This window comes from Phallusia mammillata, chromosome 5, assembly GCF_965637545.1.
Source record: "Phallusia mammillata chromosome 5, kaPhaMamm4.hap1.1, whole genome shotgun sequence".
Taxonomy (NCBI): domain Eukaryota; kingdom Metazoa; phylum Chordata; class Ascidiacea; order Phlebobranchia; family Ascidiidae; genus Phallusia; species Phallusia mammillata.
In genome coordinates, this window is record NC_137256.1 from 2,535,349 (window position 1) to 2,552,461 (window position 17,113).

The 17,113-nt window shown below is 36.3% G+C and overlaps 2 protein-coding genes across 3 annotated transcripts; both read right to left on the minus strand.

Moving 5' to 3' along the window:
* Nucleotides 1–250: 250 nt before the first annotated feature.
* On the minus strand, nucleotides 251–1,598 carry LOC145230286 (HIG1 domain family member 1A, mitochondrial-like). Its single transcript, XM_080095680.1, has 3 exons — nucleotides 1,459–1,598; nucleotides 1,013–1,125; nucleotides 251–745 (listed from the first exon to the last, which is right to left on the minus strand). Exons 1-3 carry the CDS (start codon nucleotides 1,520–1,522, stop codon nucleotides 650–652), a joined length of 273 nt encoding a protein of 90 aa, XP_079951806.1. The 5' UTR covers nucleotides 1,523–1,598; the 3' UTR covers nucleotides 251–649.
* LOC145230245 (ribonucleases P/MRP protein subunit POP1-like) lies at nucleotides 1,599–13,400 on the minus strand. Of its 2 annotated transcripts, none has more exons than XM_080095624.1 (20): nucleotides 13,246–13,399; nucleotides 13,094–13,160; nucleotides 12,940–13,032; nucleotides 12,567–12,632; nucleotides 12,402–12,499; nucleotides 12,022–12,126; nucleotides 11,875–11,956; nucleotides 11,485–11,651; nucleotides 10,687–10,906; nucleotides 10,330–10,435; nucleotides 10,021–10,139; nucleotides 9,861–9,950; nucleotides 9,549–9,698; nucleotides 8,873–8,970; nucleotides 8,115–8,277; nucleotides 7,776–7,963; nucleotides 7,499–7,599; nucleotides 7,070–7,425; nucleotides 6,410–6,635; nucleotides 1,599–2,907 (listed from the first exon to the last, which is right to left on the minus strand). In XM_080095624.1, the coding sequence occupies exons 1-20, from the start codon at nucleotides 13,309–13,311 to the stop codon at nucleotides 2,805–2,807; spliced, it is 2,664 nt and encodes an 887-aa protein (XP_079951750.1). In that variant the 5' UTR covers nucleotides 13,312–13,399; the 3' UTR covers nucleotides 1,599–2,804. The 2 variants fall into 2 exon arrangements, with proteins under 2 accessions (XP_079951750.1, XP_079951749.1); XM_080095623.1 differs by lacking the exon at nucleotides 1,599–2,907 and adding an exon at nucleotides 5,267–5,654 and having other exon boundaries at nucleotides 13,246–13,400.
* Between the last annotated feature and the right edge of the window lie 3,713 nt (nucleotides 13,401–17,113).

A 17,113-nucleotide genomic window follows, 5' to 3' on the forward strand; every position in this document is an offset into this window, starting at 1 on the left:
GACACGCATTGTCAGTTACTCCAACTAATACAACTTCTGAGTGAACCCTCATGCTCCCCAGGGTCTGTTGTGATGAACCCGGTAAGCCCAGTTCGAAAAGCGCTGCCAAGGGGAATTTGCACTGAAAATCATCAGCGCTACCTAGCGGCTGTCGATAGAATAATACAAATACAAAAAGTATTTCGTTTTTGAATGGGTTTGCCTGGAACTTGAAACTTAGTAAAAATTAACACTTTACAGCAAAATTCGATTTTTGCAGAGTAAAATATTTTATTTTTGGCTCTTTTAGCACATCTCACAGTAAGAAAAACATTGAATTGAATTATTTACAAAAGTATATGGTAACAAAACATTTGCCCCTTTAAGTTTTTAAAAATAACCTTGATCAGGCCACCCCTTAATCCTGAAGGTGAATAATAAAATTTCAAACTAGTTGAAGTTCTTGAGTCAACAATGACTCAGCACTTGGGATTACCCACTATTGAAAAGGCTTGATGACACTCAAATGACATAAACTTCCTTTGTATAGCGGCTACAAGGTCAGAGAGGTCACACAGATTGGCAGTTCTATACAACATGGTACATTGCCAAAACTACATTAAAGCACAAAAATGGATAAAAATTAAACAACATAACACAGTGCTGAAGACTATTTCTTTGTGGTCTGTGTCAATGATGCATTATCATTGTCCATTACATAACGTTGAAACAACAAGTAACCCACACCTCCTGTGAGAAGAGCAACCTGTGAAGAAATAACAAACTGTGAAAATGAGTTTTGTGTCAATATATTCGTGAATGAAACCACCTTATGGTTCAACAATTCAGTTTACCCAGTTGTGGTTACTTATTAACTATTTCTGATGCCCGCAAGGGCATTGCCACAATATAAAGTACACATTTTATTCAACCACAAGGTTACACAATTTCTTTGCAAACAAGCAACAATCTTTCTAAAAATAATTGCAGTTATTATTTGTGACGCAATATGTTAAACAGAGTAGCAACTTACAAAAGATCCTTGAGCAGCTAAACGAAGGTTTATTAAATACAATGACATTCTTGTTTGTCGGGTTCTGAGTCCCCACAAACCATAACCGACAATTCCAGTGGCAGATGCACAACCTAAAAATGGGTAAATTTATCAATAAAAATGAGTACAATTGTATGGAATATAACGCATGATATTGAAACTATTTGGGTTCATTGTGCTAAACAAATGACTTTTGGGGAGCATATATTGTTTGTTTTTTTAAAACCTATATACCTAGTTATTTTACCAAATAGATTACATGTTAATTAGTGCTTTTATATCCTAAACATTTGATGAGATAATTTAACAAGACACTTGACCAAAATTTTCATAGATTTTTATCAGGAATCATTTTGTAAAACACTAAAAACCTACGTACAATACTAGTTTGCAAACACATACACTCTTTAACAACAATACTTTACCAGTATAAAATAAAGGTTTCTCCTTGATATTATTCACAGCACGAGCGAATAGCGATTTTTCCATTGTGATAAACTGTTAAATACTAAAGTAAGGTAAAAAACAATAAGATTCTGACAATTTCAGACAAACTATGGCAATATCTAGAAAAAGGTAATAAAAATTAAGAATATAGCAACCAAATAGTCTTAGTCCACAGCAAAACTTACAAGTCAAAAACAAGACAAATCCAGTCAAAAAACACAAATCAAATAATGCTTCAAGGCTTGTTTGTTGCACTTGCACCACATAACTATCTAATGTTTGTTAAATACCAGCTTGACAGACAATCATGTTTCTCAAGCCAAATTGACGCAGGTAACATCGTGAAACTCATTTATACTTAAAAGTTACAGTTGCAGACACCATTAGATTAATCAGCGTCCCAACAAACAACTAGCTGAAAGGCTATGCTGACAAATGCTGTCACCTGCTGCGAATAAATTTTAATTCATTGAGAGTTTGTCTTTATAAATCCGGTCTACGTGACCTTCTTCAGGCAGAGCGATCGTGACAAAGCGCAACGCGAGGAATCCGAGGATGTTGCAGTGTTGCGTAATCCATGAGGTCATCGCATGACGTCCGTCTGTTCACCGCGGCTATATCAGCTGTTAGTGACGTCAAAGTTGTTTACTCAGGTCAGTCATAGAAATCGTATTTTAAAAATGCAAAAAAATTAAAATCTGTATGTTCATCTTTACTGAGTTGAGTTGTTAATTTGATTTGTCAATGTTTTTAAATTTCTTTCAAGATATTATGGTTCTTACTATTATTTAAGATATCGTTTCATGTTTAATGCTCCTTTGGTCGGAATAGTGTCACCACGTGACTCACTGCATGGTTTTCAATCTTTATCGACGAAATTTTCCCTTTACCCCTAACATTTCAAAACATTTTCATGTCTCCTCATCAGACTACGAAGTAGATGCTAAACCATACGAAAACTAAAACTCATTTAAAACTGTGTATTTATTGTCAAAACTTTCTTTTTTTATTCCGTTAAACCAATTTGTTTTTAATTATTGGACTTTAGTAATTGATAGTTGAAATCTAATTTAACTCAGTGGATAAAGCAATACACTTCAGTTGTGAGGAAAACACAATTAAGTGGTCGACACTAGACTTGAACCCGCGACCTTGCGATTACAAGGCGGTTGGGCTATCCACTCACCCAACTCAACACAAACACTTTACTCGAACATAAAATTCCACTTTAATCTTTTGGACGACGAACTATAATTTTCACAAAACACACAAAGTGCAATTTCCAAAATTTCAGTAGAAATCCGAACACCCAACAGCAGTAGGTTTACACAGGCAAGCGTATCTTGAAGCTCTGAAACGAAGAGCGAGCCCGCATTCTTTGTTGTCTGGACATCTTGTTGGACATTGTGGGTTCTTGTCTCTCGGAGCTTAGAAATAAAAAACAAAAATCGTTTGAAAGATCTTTCAGAAAGAAATGTTGCAATTTTATTATAGCGGTTTTTACTTATGGGTTCTGACGTGTTACATTATGACTACATAAAACACGTAGAATGAAATAAAATTGCAAAATCGTCAAACTGTTGTCTGTGGTCCTATATAATGTTGGAAGTTTAAATACAATCTTAATTGATACGTGGTCTCGTTACTGTGCAGGTAGAACGCTAAATCATATCATTTAGTATTGTTTGTAACATAGCTAAATCTCGTCCTGCATAACTACGTTGTCTTTTAGTTCGTAACAAAAGCCTTCTGGATCGGGTGCTCGAGAAAATTGCGAAGAGAGCTTAGTGAAGTAGGTTATTAAACCACTCATTTACGTCTGGACTACAAGCGCAGGGGAAAATATACAGGACCAAGAAATGTTTACATAGGTATTATTTGCGTACGATTTGGGCGCAAAAGGTAAAAAATCATCATCTTTCAATAAAACTACGTAGTTAATAGAAGTACAGATAGAGCATATTATAGAGCAGTGATTCTCAACCGCGGCTCTTAAGGGCCACATGCGGCTCCCAACTACTTATTTTGCGGCTCGCACCAGACCTCAGAAAACCACCAAATATTGCTATTTTAGCTTTCAATGTAATTCTCTTCAGTGATTTTCCGAGGTCTCGTTTTTTTGCGGCTCCTAACACACTTAAAAACTCCCATTTGGGCCTGAGCATTAAAAAAGTTTGAGAACCACTGTAATAGAAACCGGCGCTGCCAGGCATAATATCCTCCTGGAAATCGTGTTTTTATACCGACGTCGAAGATAACCTGTACAGGACGTCGAAACTTAGGTGGCCTATAACAATACAATTGCAAGGAGAGCATATTTTGTTGGCTGAAATCGTATTTTTTAAGGAGAGATAACAAACTTGCACAAACCTGATCCGCCTGAGTTATTATCATCATTGTTTCCAAACAACAAATCAAAAAGTAGATATTGCATCAAGAAATTATTTCCACCCAAACCACTTTGCAGGTTGAACTGGGCATCTGCGCTAGGCGGGAAGCAAGGCCCAAACAACAATAACGTAACCAGCAAAAGTTTTAAAATACTATCCATTGTTTATGGATTAAAAATATTTCAAACGCTACTTCCAAAGCTGCAACAGTCAATAAAATGGTTTTTCATAGAATTCATCTAATTAACCGAGTATTTTCAGTGTTAACTTTCTGAAAAGATTATAGTAGCTCGTTTTGTGAAAGTTGAAAGCATTAAAATAGTTTAAAACTATAATATCCAATTTTATTAGAGTTCTTGCAAAAAATAGTGCGTTGACTGCACAAAGCTGATAAATCAACTTGAAACTATCTACACTGACTTTCTTGGCAAGCTGTGCACACTATGCCGAAAGCAAAGGGTCTGAACGAAAACAAAACTTTTAATTCTCGAGTAAGTAGGATAATTGCTAAGTGCCGTAAAGCTAACGACCAGTTCTCTTCGGGGCTCGGTGTTTAGCCGTCGCGCCGCGGCTAGAGCAGCAATAGAAGTTCAATCTATGGCTTCTAATTTGCCCGACGGCTATTTTAAGAGACTCGATGGAGTTGTGAAATTTTATCATGTGAGATATTAACGACATAAATATCAACAAACTGTTCACACGAGACAGGTCAAATTCTTACGACCGGACTTGAACGACCACAGATTCAGTTTAATGTCTGACGCGTGCCGTTGTACAACAGCAGGAACTAGTAACCTTTATAACTTCTGGGTCAAATATAATCGACATTATCAGACAGTAGGATGTACAGTTTTATACACAAGTTTCCTTTACTTTGTTGCGCACCAAACACGTCTTATATTATCTTAACAGCTATTTTTCTAGGAGTAAGGCCTCAAATCGCCACTGCATTTTTAAATGAAACAAAAGTACGTGATAATCATGCTTGAATTATCTGACAATTAATAAATCAAGTTTATAGAGCTCTTCTGGCAAATGTATTTTTATTCCGACGTTTCGACGTCCTATACAGGTCGCTTTCATCAGGTTAAATAACACTGAATGCGCGAAGTACAGTGCACGATAAACAAAGGAAAAAAAGGTTTTCCTGTATAGGTCGTCGAAACGTAGGAATAAAATTACACTTGCCAGAAGAGCTCTTTAAACTTGATACTATGCCTGGCAGCAATAGTTTATGTAATAAATCTTGGTAAACATAGAGACTACCTTACAAATGCTTTTCAATTACAAAATGCTTATACAACAGTTCGACGTCGCAAAGATCGAAACTGGGAACTTTCCCTCAATAGTTTTTACCTGATCTAATCCAACTTGCAAACAAACCAGCAAGCCATAATTGAAGAGACAATTTTTGCTGTAAACTATATTTGGACGTTTTACCGACTTACGATGTTGGGTGTAAACTTACAAATCTATATTGAGTGCTATCGATCAGCCGCATAAGGGCGATAGGGGGCTTTGCGCTTTTTGCAAACTCCTGCATCAACCAATTGTTTGTCACCTGCTCCCTCAACAGCGACACCAAGTGATCAACTGCAATAAAACCTACACCGCCACCGGAGGCGTAAGAGAACAGAAAATCGCCGGAGGTCACGAATCCGATTATGGGGCGTGTCGGCAAAACATTAAACTTGTGTGGCTTCTGATTGGTTGATTGTAAAGGGGCGTGTTCATCTTTTTTCTTCTGCTTTCGACGTTTTTTCGCTTGTTCAGTTGCAAGTTTTCTGAAGCAAGTAATTGTTTGCACGTCAAAAACGTTTTTTGTCTTTAAATTATTGTAACGATGTACTAATACGGAAATCGTCCTGATCCACGGATGTCCAACAGATGATTCCAGTCACATATATTGACATTACTTAGCTGACAACTGATTTGAGTGCGCTGAATTTGACAGCTAATTAGTATTTAATTTATTATGGTTTAAGTCAATAAATGATAAGCTATAGTCAGTGCACATTGTTTCGACTTAAAAGGTGTAATCAGTGCAGCGCGTGACGAAAGATTAGCGAACGACCTCATGTAGCCATAGCCATAATAATGCTTCCTTAATTAGTTTTTGACGCGAATTACGACAAAACAAGAAAAGTGAGATATAAGATAACACGTTTAATGGTGAAAATAACGGCCCAAATAGACGTAAAAAGCGACATGCTTTATTGTTCAAACGTTTCGGCAAATGCTCATGCCATCATCAGTGATATCATAAGCATTTGCCGAAACGTTTGAACAATAAAGCATGTCGCTTTTTACGTCTATTTGGGCCGTTATTTTCACCATTAAACTTATGAACAGATCCGTATGTAATGTTCCAAAGATAACACGTGAAATGCGAATCGTTAAGCTCACAACAATCATGTACACGAAAAAATGCATAGTAATACCGCATTAAAAAAGGTATTCAAAACATTTACTTTAAGTGCCCAATTATCACGACAGAGCACTTCTTTCATTTCTTAATTCAATTCCTCAATAAACTCACCTTTCTTTTCTATAAGGATCCCAGTGTTTCGGTTCAACAGGTCCAGTGCAACTTTTCAAACCTTCTCCGTTTAAATCCTCGAACTCACGTCGAAGCTCAACAAAATCGTCGCTAGATGGCGCACACAGCATAGCCCGGGCTGAGGGAGTTCCCCTGTTTATGGGGGAGATTTGTACACACACCAGGGTAGGTGGGGTCAACGATTCCAAAAGGCTTATAGCGCTGGCTACAAAAACAAATATTTAAATCAGACGATTCATCTACAACAGTGGTTCTCAACCATTTTCACTCTGCGACCCCCTTGAGAGGTTTTCTGACAAAATGCAACCCCTTTACAAACACATATATGAAAATTTAATACCATTATGTCATCATCGCACATTTATTGTCAAACATCACTGTAACAGTTTGGTATTTTGCTGCACAGAAAACCCTTAAAATTGTGGTTATCATTATAAAACTTTTCTATATTTCGTGCTTTTTATCTTAACAAATAGAAGCATAATATTGCATATGCTGTTGCGCTAATCCTGACTGAAAATTAAACTTTCATGTGTGAATAAGCACGCTAAACAGGCGAAGTTGTTGTGATAAAATAGGGTTGCGCCTTCGCCACCCCTTCAAAAATGTTCGGTGACCACCAGGTCGAGAAACACTCACCGAAATCTCCAGCAGACAACAATCTTCTCAATGTTGCCACTTTTTCTTTGTTACGTAACACTGCCATCGCTGTGATGTCGCTATCTTTAGATTTCTTAGACGGGATGACGTCATGGTCACTGGATGTCGCACTTCTTTTTCGCGTCACTGTGCTGAATGACGTAGCGAAGTTTTGATTTTCGGTCAAAACCAATTCACTTTTTGACTCAACTGGTTGTTTCAGTGGAGGGGAAAAACCAACGTTTAAACTTGACTCTCTCTCGCCATCTAGCGGTAGGAATATGTGATCCCAGTCGGGCGAGAAGGGAAACGGCGTTGCCATGACACTGAAGTTGACGCGTTTTGCTGGAGGTTTGCTAAAACAAAATAAATAATATTTCTTTCATATATATATAATTTTTGCTTTTACGTGTTTAAAGAACATGTTACCTGTAATGTCGTTTTAAATTCGTTTCCATTTCAGCTTCCCACCATTTTCGACCGGCACCGGTGTCGGGGAAGTCCCGTGGGAAGAAGGGAGTTTTGCATTCCTGCAAAAATAATAAATTAACAAAAAAGTACTTCTTAGAATAAAAAACAGCAAAACAAACACATTTTTTGGAAACGCCACAAACAAAGTGAAAAAGATAAAAATTCCAGTTAATCATCAAAAACGACTCGATTGGTTAAAGTTATGAGGCGCGATACAAATTTTGAACCGACTCACCAGATGTGAATGTTCACTTTCTCTTATTCCACCCGCTCGCGCTCTGTGATAAACGAATGGAATCCAGAACGCGGTTCCCCATTTTTTGGGCAGAATAAGATCCCAACCTGACCCGAAGTCTTCAGGTGGACCAGCGTGAACCGATCGACCTTCAGTGACCTCTGTACCTCCAGCGACTCCTTCAAAACCTAAACAGCGCGATATTAAAAAAAAATAGAATTACACAAAAAAAATCAACAAGATGAATTTCATCTACCCATTAAAAAACTGAAAAATACCAACTATGACATCACAGAAAAATGACGTCACGCTTAAACGTAACCACCAGAAGGTCTAAACCTGGCTTTTTCAAGTGTGACGCAATTCCGCTTCTTCTTATCAGCAGAACAGGCACAGGTGTCGCCAGAGAGTCAAGCTTCTTCGTTTTCTCTTCGCCCAATGTGAACTTGGCTTCGTTCTTGCGCGTGCTGGTCACGTGATCTGGCAACCGACTCAAAGCGACCTGAAAAAATGAAAGAGAAACTAAACAGGTAGCTTTTGTTGTTGTATACTGCTTATCGCATAAATTGGTGATTTACCCAGTGGTGGGATTCAGCCGGTTCCGACCGGTGCTGTAGAACCGTCTTACGAAATTTTATGAGATCAGCGAACCGGTTAGCATTACTGGTTACTGTCAATGGACTTTTTGTAACAGAACCGGTTAAAAACTATGACTTTTGTGATAGAATGGGCTGACAAAAAAAATGAATCCCACAACTGGATTTACCTTATTTTCTGTATTACAACGCATATGTATTTGGTATTGAAGTTTGTTTCGCAGGGTAAAACAAGACATAGCAGCATCATTGCGTAAGAATATTCACCACGCCAGCAATAGCTGCGCAACGTCGCGACTTTATAAAGCGCGACAAAGTTGAGGGCACAATTGGTGGAAATATGGTAAACGCGTTGCACTTACATCGTTAATAAAATTTGGCAGGGACTCACATTAAATTTTTTTTATTATTTATTTAGTTTAATTACTATATGTGTTGGCAGGTCTTACTTTCGTTTCTGGACTGACGTTTTTGTGTTAGTTTTAAAATAGCAAATTTCACCTCTTCCAATATTTCACTTTTCCATTTCGGAGAAAGGGGAAGCTCCTCCAGGGACTTTTCATGGTCGTCAACTTCAGAAGCATCCAGCAATGAAGGCTCTAAAAAATCTTGAGCATATTAACGATGGCACAAGTCAATAAGTGTATTTAAATTGTATGTAAGGAATAGGCACTTACATATTTTATGTCACATACATAAAAAGTTGACATTCCAGCAAAGTATTGGCAAATTTTTTTGGCTTATTAGCGCATATGTCTTTAGCTTCTCATGTGTATAACATCAAATAGTGAATGACAATACACTACTACCGAATTTTCTTCGTTCATAATTAATGCAATACCTAAGCTTGCCTAATCACGAACAGGAATTTAAACATATTATCATGCATACAAAGGCTAATTGGCATTCCAGCATTTATCTTAGACTGAGAGGATCTTGTTAGTGAAGTCAACTTTAAGTTTGCAATGCGCAGATAATTAAAAATCAACTCATTACAAACCAGCACGAACCAAATTAGAAACATGTGGTTTTCAGCTATTTTTAAATATATTTCACAATTTGTCAAAATTGACTACACTATGTTAGTTACCAAACCTGGTAAAAGTGTTTTTTTACAAAACATTCAAATTTTCTATGGATTAAAGAACTTTACAACATATTATATCATTTATTCTACCTTGGGATAATGTTGACTTTAGAGTAGGTTTTGTTTTCTGTAGTGGAAGTGTGAGCCGAGGATCGTTCACTAAAACCGACATGACAGCTCCATGGCACACTCTGGTGGTGAGTTGTTTGTGGGTTTTGTGGAAGTTGCAACGATGACATTCTAAATTTGACAACAAAACAATAAGGCCTAAAATTGCCCAAAATTTTTCACAGTATATTATGCAACCCAGAACCATCCCTATTACCAAATACAAAAATCTTCTAAGTTGTGATTATGAAAGGCTGCAACATTGGAGCAAAAATTTTGAATCTTTAAACTGACCCAGAAGAGTGTGGCTGAAGTTTTGTTGTTGCTTCTTGACCTCATCCTTGTTTTCATTAATCCAAGATGACAATTTAGCACTCAAGTGTTCTAGAACCACAAACACAGCCATAAGTACCCATAGTTTTACTCTTTCAAAGTCAAACAGTAAAACTATTACCGGCAGAATTTTGAGATGTCAAATCCTCACCAACTTTGATTAGTTGTAAAGTAGACATCAATGTGACACTGGATTTGGGGCCAGTAAAGCGGAAACGATTGAAATCACCAGTTCGATCACTGAAAAACCCAAACACACTGTGCAGTTGCAAAAAACATGGTTGCATCAATAGCATACATATGTTTTATTATTGACCTGGGTGAGACTTGAACTCACAACCTCGGTGATTGTGGCACCGATGCTCTGCCAGTTGAGCTACCAGGACCATGGGTGGTTTATTCACATTTATAACCAATATAGTAAGCGTACCTGGTGGACACACCATGTGTAGTTGATAGTTGTTCTAACACTTTCGTTGCTTCCTTATATGGTGCAGGGTGAATCCAACACCATACAACATGCTTTGATATAGTATCTATATAGTACCAGTGAAAAAGTACTTTTTTATCAATATGTATTAAACCAACGGTGGACAAACTTTCTAGTACAATAACAATACTCAAACAGTTGCAGTTTCACAAAGTTTTGTAGAACATAAACCATCATAGTTGTGTGAATATTTAAATGAGATCTTAATTGTGTTTATTTTTGCATTATGTACTGGTTTGTTTTTACCCCAACTAACTGATATGGTACTTACTTTGAATTTAAACCAATGTTTATTACCTTGGTTGTCCTCTAATTTTGGTTGCCATAGAATTCTCACAGGACAGATCACTTTATCGCATGTCAAATCACACATCATCACTTCTGCCTCAATTTTTCCACTGAGTACCCCATCATCAAACACAGATGAATGTTCATGTTGTTGAATCATATTTTTAAACATGTTTTTCACATTGATTTGAGAACCAGTAAGTTCCACACAGTGAAAATAAGATATGTCCTGGAAAATAAAAAGTTTTATTTCATTTTTTTCCTTTCTATTGATGATTAAAGTTACGAAGTATAATCTGCCCTAAAAGTTAACTAAACGGTCAACCAAAAATGTTTCTTGCAATATACATTTAGGCTGGACATTTTCTTAACAAACTACAGGATAAAGTTCAGAATTCCCTATGTCAGTGGTTCCCAAACTTTTTTCTTTTAAGGCGCATTTTAGAAAAAACAAAAATTATTTGGCGCACTTCGAACATTTGAAAAAAATATATATTTGAATTTTTTTATTTCAGTTTAAAATGGCACAGCAAATTAGTTGACAAAGGCACTAACTATGAGGTCATAAAGCCGCTTTACAAGTTACTCTCATAGTTAAATAGCCTAGTTGAACATCTCAGAGACGTGGAGCATGTTGGCCTAGTGGTCTAAGCACCTGGTACTACTACTCTACTTGATTGATTTTAATTTCAATATTTTTTGCGGCACACCTAATGACATCTCGGTGCATAGTTTGGGAACCACTGCCCTATGCAATGAAATAAAACAATTACTGGACTTCAAGCTCGGTTGCTGTGTTTTACTTACTTGTATGAGACAATGTTTGGCAACAGCCCGATAGCAAGCTCGGAAACTTTTATCATTGGGATAAATGGACACACGATGGCTCCAATGCTGATAATGTTTATCAGAATTCTCGGTCATATGAAATCGCTTGGAATGCCAAAGATGTGTCTCTAACCAGCCTTGATTGCCTGTAGATTTAAATCACAATTTAACACGAACTTACTGTCAAAGGGTAAAAAGTAAAAAGGTGTACTGACTGAGTAAGACTGACCAAACCTGACTATGCCGAAAATATGCCAAAGATAAATAAAGATTTTGTAAAAGGAAAATACTTGCAGAAAAAACAATAATGCAAAACAATAGTTTGTTTGTTTTCAAATAGTTTATGCTATCATAGATGCAAAACTTTACCTGCTCTTTTGGCATATTCATTCTGCAAGGCAAGTTTCTTTCTTCTTTTTCGGCGACAAACCTTTTCTCCAGTTTTTGAAGACTTAAAAAAGCAAATAGATTATCAACTAATAAAATCATCAGCTTGCAAGTCAGGTATGTTTGTACCTCACTGGGTGGAATCATTTGTTGGCTTGCAAGTTCTCGTAATCTTATTGGAAGTCGTTTGACATTATGTGACGCTGCTCGCCTTCTCATGTGCTTTGGCAGTGTCTGAAAATATTTGGCAACAAAAATAAATTATTACCTGGCAAAACTTAATTTAAGGCACATAATTTAACTAACAAAATGTCTTTTAACATCAGAAAAAAGTTAAAATTAAGGTTTGTTATAATCATTTTTGGTAAAAACCTAATGCAAAATAATGTATCCAGCAATTCATAAAATAACCTATTTTTACATCACTGAAATTTACCATAAGGCACATGTAAAACTTAACAAAATCTTTTGGTGGTTTACACAAACATTTAAGTTCAGCAATTTAATACCTGAAGAGCAGTTTTGCTTCCAGAATGTTGTTTTACAGCTGCCAACATTGCCTTGACTTCTTTTTTGGCTTCTTCCACATATTCTGCAACTGGAACAGCTGAACACAAATAAAATGCTTTGAAAAGCAGCACCACAATGGGCATTGTGTGGTCACAAATATATACCTCTTGGTAATTCAAAAGTGTCATCTTTAGGATCTGGCAGCAAATCTTTGTAGTATTCATGTTTCTCTTGTGAAACAAAACAAGTTCAGTGTGATCAACAAACAATATTTCACAATCAATATTTTCTTAATTTTTGTTTCATAAACCAAACCTAGTGAAAATTCTACCTGTTTTTTTTCTATTTTTTTATACTTTTTTTAAATGTTAAACAAAAAATAATTTATAGGAACAAACAAAAAAAATCATGCAAATCGCCTTTTGTTTCATCTAACAGACAAATAATGGCAATTGAGCTAAAAATTTGGACAAGCCCCAAATAACTGCGCAATAAAATAATCACATATATAATTGTTTAAATTGTTTATTCTTTTACCTGGATCTAATGTAACATTTTTTGGTTGAAACCGCATTCGTTTCTTCCATTTCTTTAAACGGGAAGATTCTTTTTTCTCATCAGCGGATTTTACTGCATCACAAATATTGAGTTAACAGGAAAATTCGTGCAAGTTATAAACTAAAACTTTTACTTTCGGATTTCACATTGCTTTCTGGTAGCTTGTCAGAAGCATCTGTTGCCTGTGTCGTCCCTTTCAACTAAGAAATAAGAATAAAAGCTAGTAATTTCGTTTTACTTTATATTTTTGAGGCTTATCGCAAATGCATAAACTTTAAAACTTACACTTGTTGATGACTTCGAATCAGCTACTGGAAAATCGTTCTTTTCAGTATTCTTTAAATTGTCCATCAGTTTTTTTCTCGGTCGTTTTATGTCCTGTAGCTGTTAGTTGTACATTTGTTTAGTTTTTTTTCACCATTCGACACATTTACTTTTTCAAAACAATTCTACATGTGTTTTGCACGTAAATTAACCGAGACGCCAGAGCTTATTGCAAATAATTACATACCTTTGATTCAAACTTTTACCACAAATTGAGCATTATATATTTACATACTGCATATGTAAGTTAACTAATGCTATTATGTACAAAACCTAAAAATAAGTCGCAATTTTAAATTAAATTGACTAACACATTATTGTTACGTTAAAGCACGAACACATAGGTATTTCCCTAAACCGATACGCTTTAACATTTCTATTTATCTGAGTTAGTTTTGGAATATTTTTGATTTTCTAAAAAAAATTGTCAAGCAATTAGTTATTAATTTTCGTTTTGTAGCAACAATTTATCTATTGTATACATCCCAAACGCCGCCTACCATGCAAGTCTTAACCGGTAATTAAGACTGCCTGAGAAGTTTAAAAGCGAAAATGTATTCATCGGACATTACAGAGATCCATATCGGAAATAAAGAACGTTTTAGTGTGAAGTGTAGGTGCGAAGGCAGTCAATAAGTTGGTCCGAAACTGCTTCCAAAGAACATATCAAATTTACAGCGGAAAATTTGTTGAAATGCTTATTAAAGTTAACCCTTCTACCAGATAGTACCGCTCGACATGTCCCACCAACGTTTCTCCCAGTCGTGTTTACCCACAAAGTGCCAACCTTACTTTCTTGTGAGCTCCCGCCACATAGCGCTTTTTAATACGGTGTAGCTGCACCGCGTTTGGCCATTATCCACCAGTTGTGCCCGACACTATTTTGCGCTCTATACCGTTTTAACAGACATAAAAAAAAACTTGGCCGAATTACTTGGAGCGCCTGATCCACATACAGACATAAAAAACCTAAAGGGGATTCGTCCCCGGGAGTGTCTTGGGTTCGAACCCCGTGTAAAAAAATGAACAAAAAAAAAACGTTGCGCAGCTATTTTCGGCTTGGTAATTGTTTCAGTGGAATTGTGTCGCTATGTTTCCATCACCAAGCAAATTAAACTCATCTCAACTCAAATTTGATGAAAAGACTTTCCTATACGTGTCGGCGCTCATGGAAGCAGTTATGTTAACCTGCGTTTCTTCTAAGTGGCGTTCCATAATGACTTATGGGTGGTTCGCAGAACTTACACTCATTATGAGATGAACTGGAAATAATTGCACGTGGGCCGTTATTTTTAAACATTTCGCACAAAAAAGTTGGTTCTTCGCAACATTAACATGCCATTATTGTAGGCCTTTATCACTTAAATTTTCTCGGTTCAAAGAAATATGCTTCCAACCGAAATACCAGTATGTGATTAGTTTATTCTTAAATGGCATGCGAAATTCTTTTTACTGGGCTGTGGTTCATGACCTGAAACTAAAGAATCATTGATGCAAACCTTGCTTGCTCAGGAATGGCTCAACGACCAAACATGGTAACATGCAGTTGCATTTTGGTCGAAAGCACCAAAAGCGATTTCAGCCACATTAAGAACGCAAACTGATAAAAGAAGCGAAAGAAAAACTGCCCCGGGACAATTTCGCGCAAAATAAGCTGCGCTTGCATTATCGGTTTGTAGATTCTAGTTTGGCCAAGATTCCTGCAAGAAATTGCAAAAAGATTTTGTTTCAACATGGGTATCCAACAAATAAACTGACTACTTACCGATTTTTTTTTCTTTTTTGAATGTGGTTTGGCTTACGTAAACTTCAAAAGGGCTATTTTTACGTTTTTCAATAAACAATGGCAATATAACCCAGTAATGAAACCTATATAACTTATCTCAATTACAACTTAAAGGAAAGGAAGAAACGTCAATTTATTTTGCAGTCACTAAAGCAGCGTTACAAGTCGGCCAAGAAGTGGTTCGTTAGTAAACACTTATCGCATGTGCCTTGCACTATGTAAGGTTTTTTGCTAATTGTAGGTTACTTGTTGATGAGTCACGCAAAACCGAGCAGGTTTAAGCGATATATCCTTCATCAAATTTTGTCCTTTCATCAAATTGTGTGGTGAATATATAGCTTAACGATCACGTTCAGAACAATAACTGTGGGTAACTTGTTTTCGGGTTTGCAATAATTGTAAAAAGCAACTGGCCTGTTTTCAAAAATGGTCTGATTCAAAAACGCCAATTCCACGGACAAAAATCTGTTTTAGGTGAAAAAACAAACAAACAATGATTACAATTAAACAAGTTTACGCTGTTACGCTGCCCAACCTTTTTTCCATTACTTGTTATTGCGATAGCCTATGTGCTTTTTGACCAGGAAAAATGAATGAATCAAGCGATAGTATACTTATTAGAATTTTATATAATTTGCCAAACACAAATATTCACAGAAGTGAGAGGGGGACGTGTTGGAATAGCTCAAAGTAATAGTAGTTGAACTAAATGGGTTGATTCGGGCTTGACTTTTCACATAATGTCATGATTTCAAGTGGTAAATCGTGAAAAAAATCGGACCAGATTGGACCAGCTTTCGCCCCAATTTTTAAGTTGGCTAAATGATTTTTTGCGACTTAGGTTTGCAAATTTGTGCCTTCGTGCTATGCTGCATCGCACCAACGGATTAAGATTCGTTTAGTATTTTGATGTTTGGAAGTTCAAGTCAGCCGGAGGCGGAATGAATCCTTTCAGCGGTTTCTCGCAGCAAATATTATTTGCGCAAAAAGAAATGTCAAGTGGACGAAGTACGCAGCGTCGAATCTGTTGGAAGCACGCACAAGGTCTATATGCCTGGTAAACGACCCTACATCTTCTCTGATGATATGTTTTTAACCCAGGGTTGTTTACTGTTAAGGTCTACATTGCTTTTACACGATCATGTCCACTAGCAACATATTCACAACATATTGAGTTTTTAATTCCAGTTTTTGGTTTTCATTTATCATTCAAAGCGACTGTGGGGAAAATAAAACAAGTTGTAATTGACTGCAGCCAAAACAAATTTTCGCTTTTTATAAACTTCAGCGTAAAACACCCTAAATACATCTGCTAATCTTAAACTCTAATGCAGGACCAAAATATACAAATACTACGCAACAAAATTGTTTAACTAACCGGTATTTTTCTGGTGGTTGGCAAGAAATCACCTTCAAGTAATTCAGAAAAAGGTTAAACGTTGTCAACAGAAACCGATACGGGCACGTATTTTCCCTGTCAGAATTGATTCATCGGGAAATTTTTACCCTGTGGCAATAGACAGGATTCTTCTTCGCAAACTCGTGCAAGTTTGGCCTAAAAAGCTGCGGCATTTCTGAATCTCGACGATTTCTTGTCGCCGCTTCTGCTTCAAGTTCAAGATGTTGAAGCTTGTGTTAGGAATTTTACTGCTTGTTGGGGTGGGAAATTGGTAAGAATTTATTTAAACTTAATTTAGTTTTAACTTATTTGGTACCAACAATAATGTATGGTGCTTATGTATCTTTGGTATACTGTAAAGTGATTTGTCTAATGTTTTTTTTCGTTTAAAGTTGCTCTTTTGTTGATTTCTATTTGCTAAAAATTCGTTTGTTAACAAATTATATCACTATGAAGTATCTAAATCTGAATATTAAATGCTTACGGTTCATGACTGGTTAGAATCTAACCTAGAACTCTTCTCTTGTTTCCTTATTTACTTAAAACAATGGCAGTTGTTTGGCGATAAAAACACACACAAAAGGGTAAAAATTAGGGACAAATGCATGTGATCTTGAGTTTTTAGGAAAAGCAAATTGACAAAA

Coding starts and splice junctions, on each gene's coding strand:
- LOC145230286 (XM_080095680.1), bottom strand. CDS start 1,522: ATGGAAAAATCGCTATTCGCTCGTGCTGTGAATAATATCAAGGAGAAA. Junction 1,126..1,458: donor GAAACCTTTATTTTATACTG/GTAAAGTATTGT, acceptor ACCCATTTTTAG/GTTGTGCATCTGCCACTGGA. Junction 746..1,012: donor TAGCTGCTCAAGGATCTTTT/GTAAGTTGCTAC, acceptor ATTTCTTCACAG/GTTGCTCTTCTCACAGGAGG.
- LOC145230245 (XM_080095623.1), bottom strand. CDS start 13,311: ATGGACAATTTAAAGAATACTGAAAAGAACGATTTTCCAGTAGCTGAT. Junction 7,964..8,114: donor GTCACACTTGAAAAAGCCAG/GTTTAGACCTTC, acceptor CGCGCTGTTTAG/GTTTTGAAGGAGTCGCTGGA. Junction 6,636..7,069: donor GTTGTCTGCTGGAGATTTCG/GTGAGTGTTTCT, acceptor TTGTTTTTGTAG/CCAGCGCTATAAGCCTTTTG.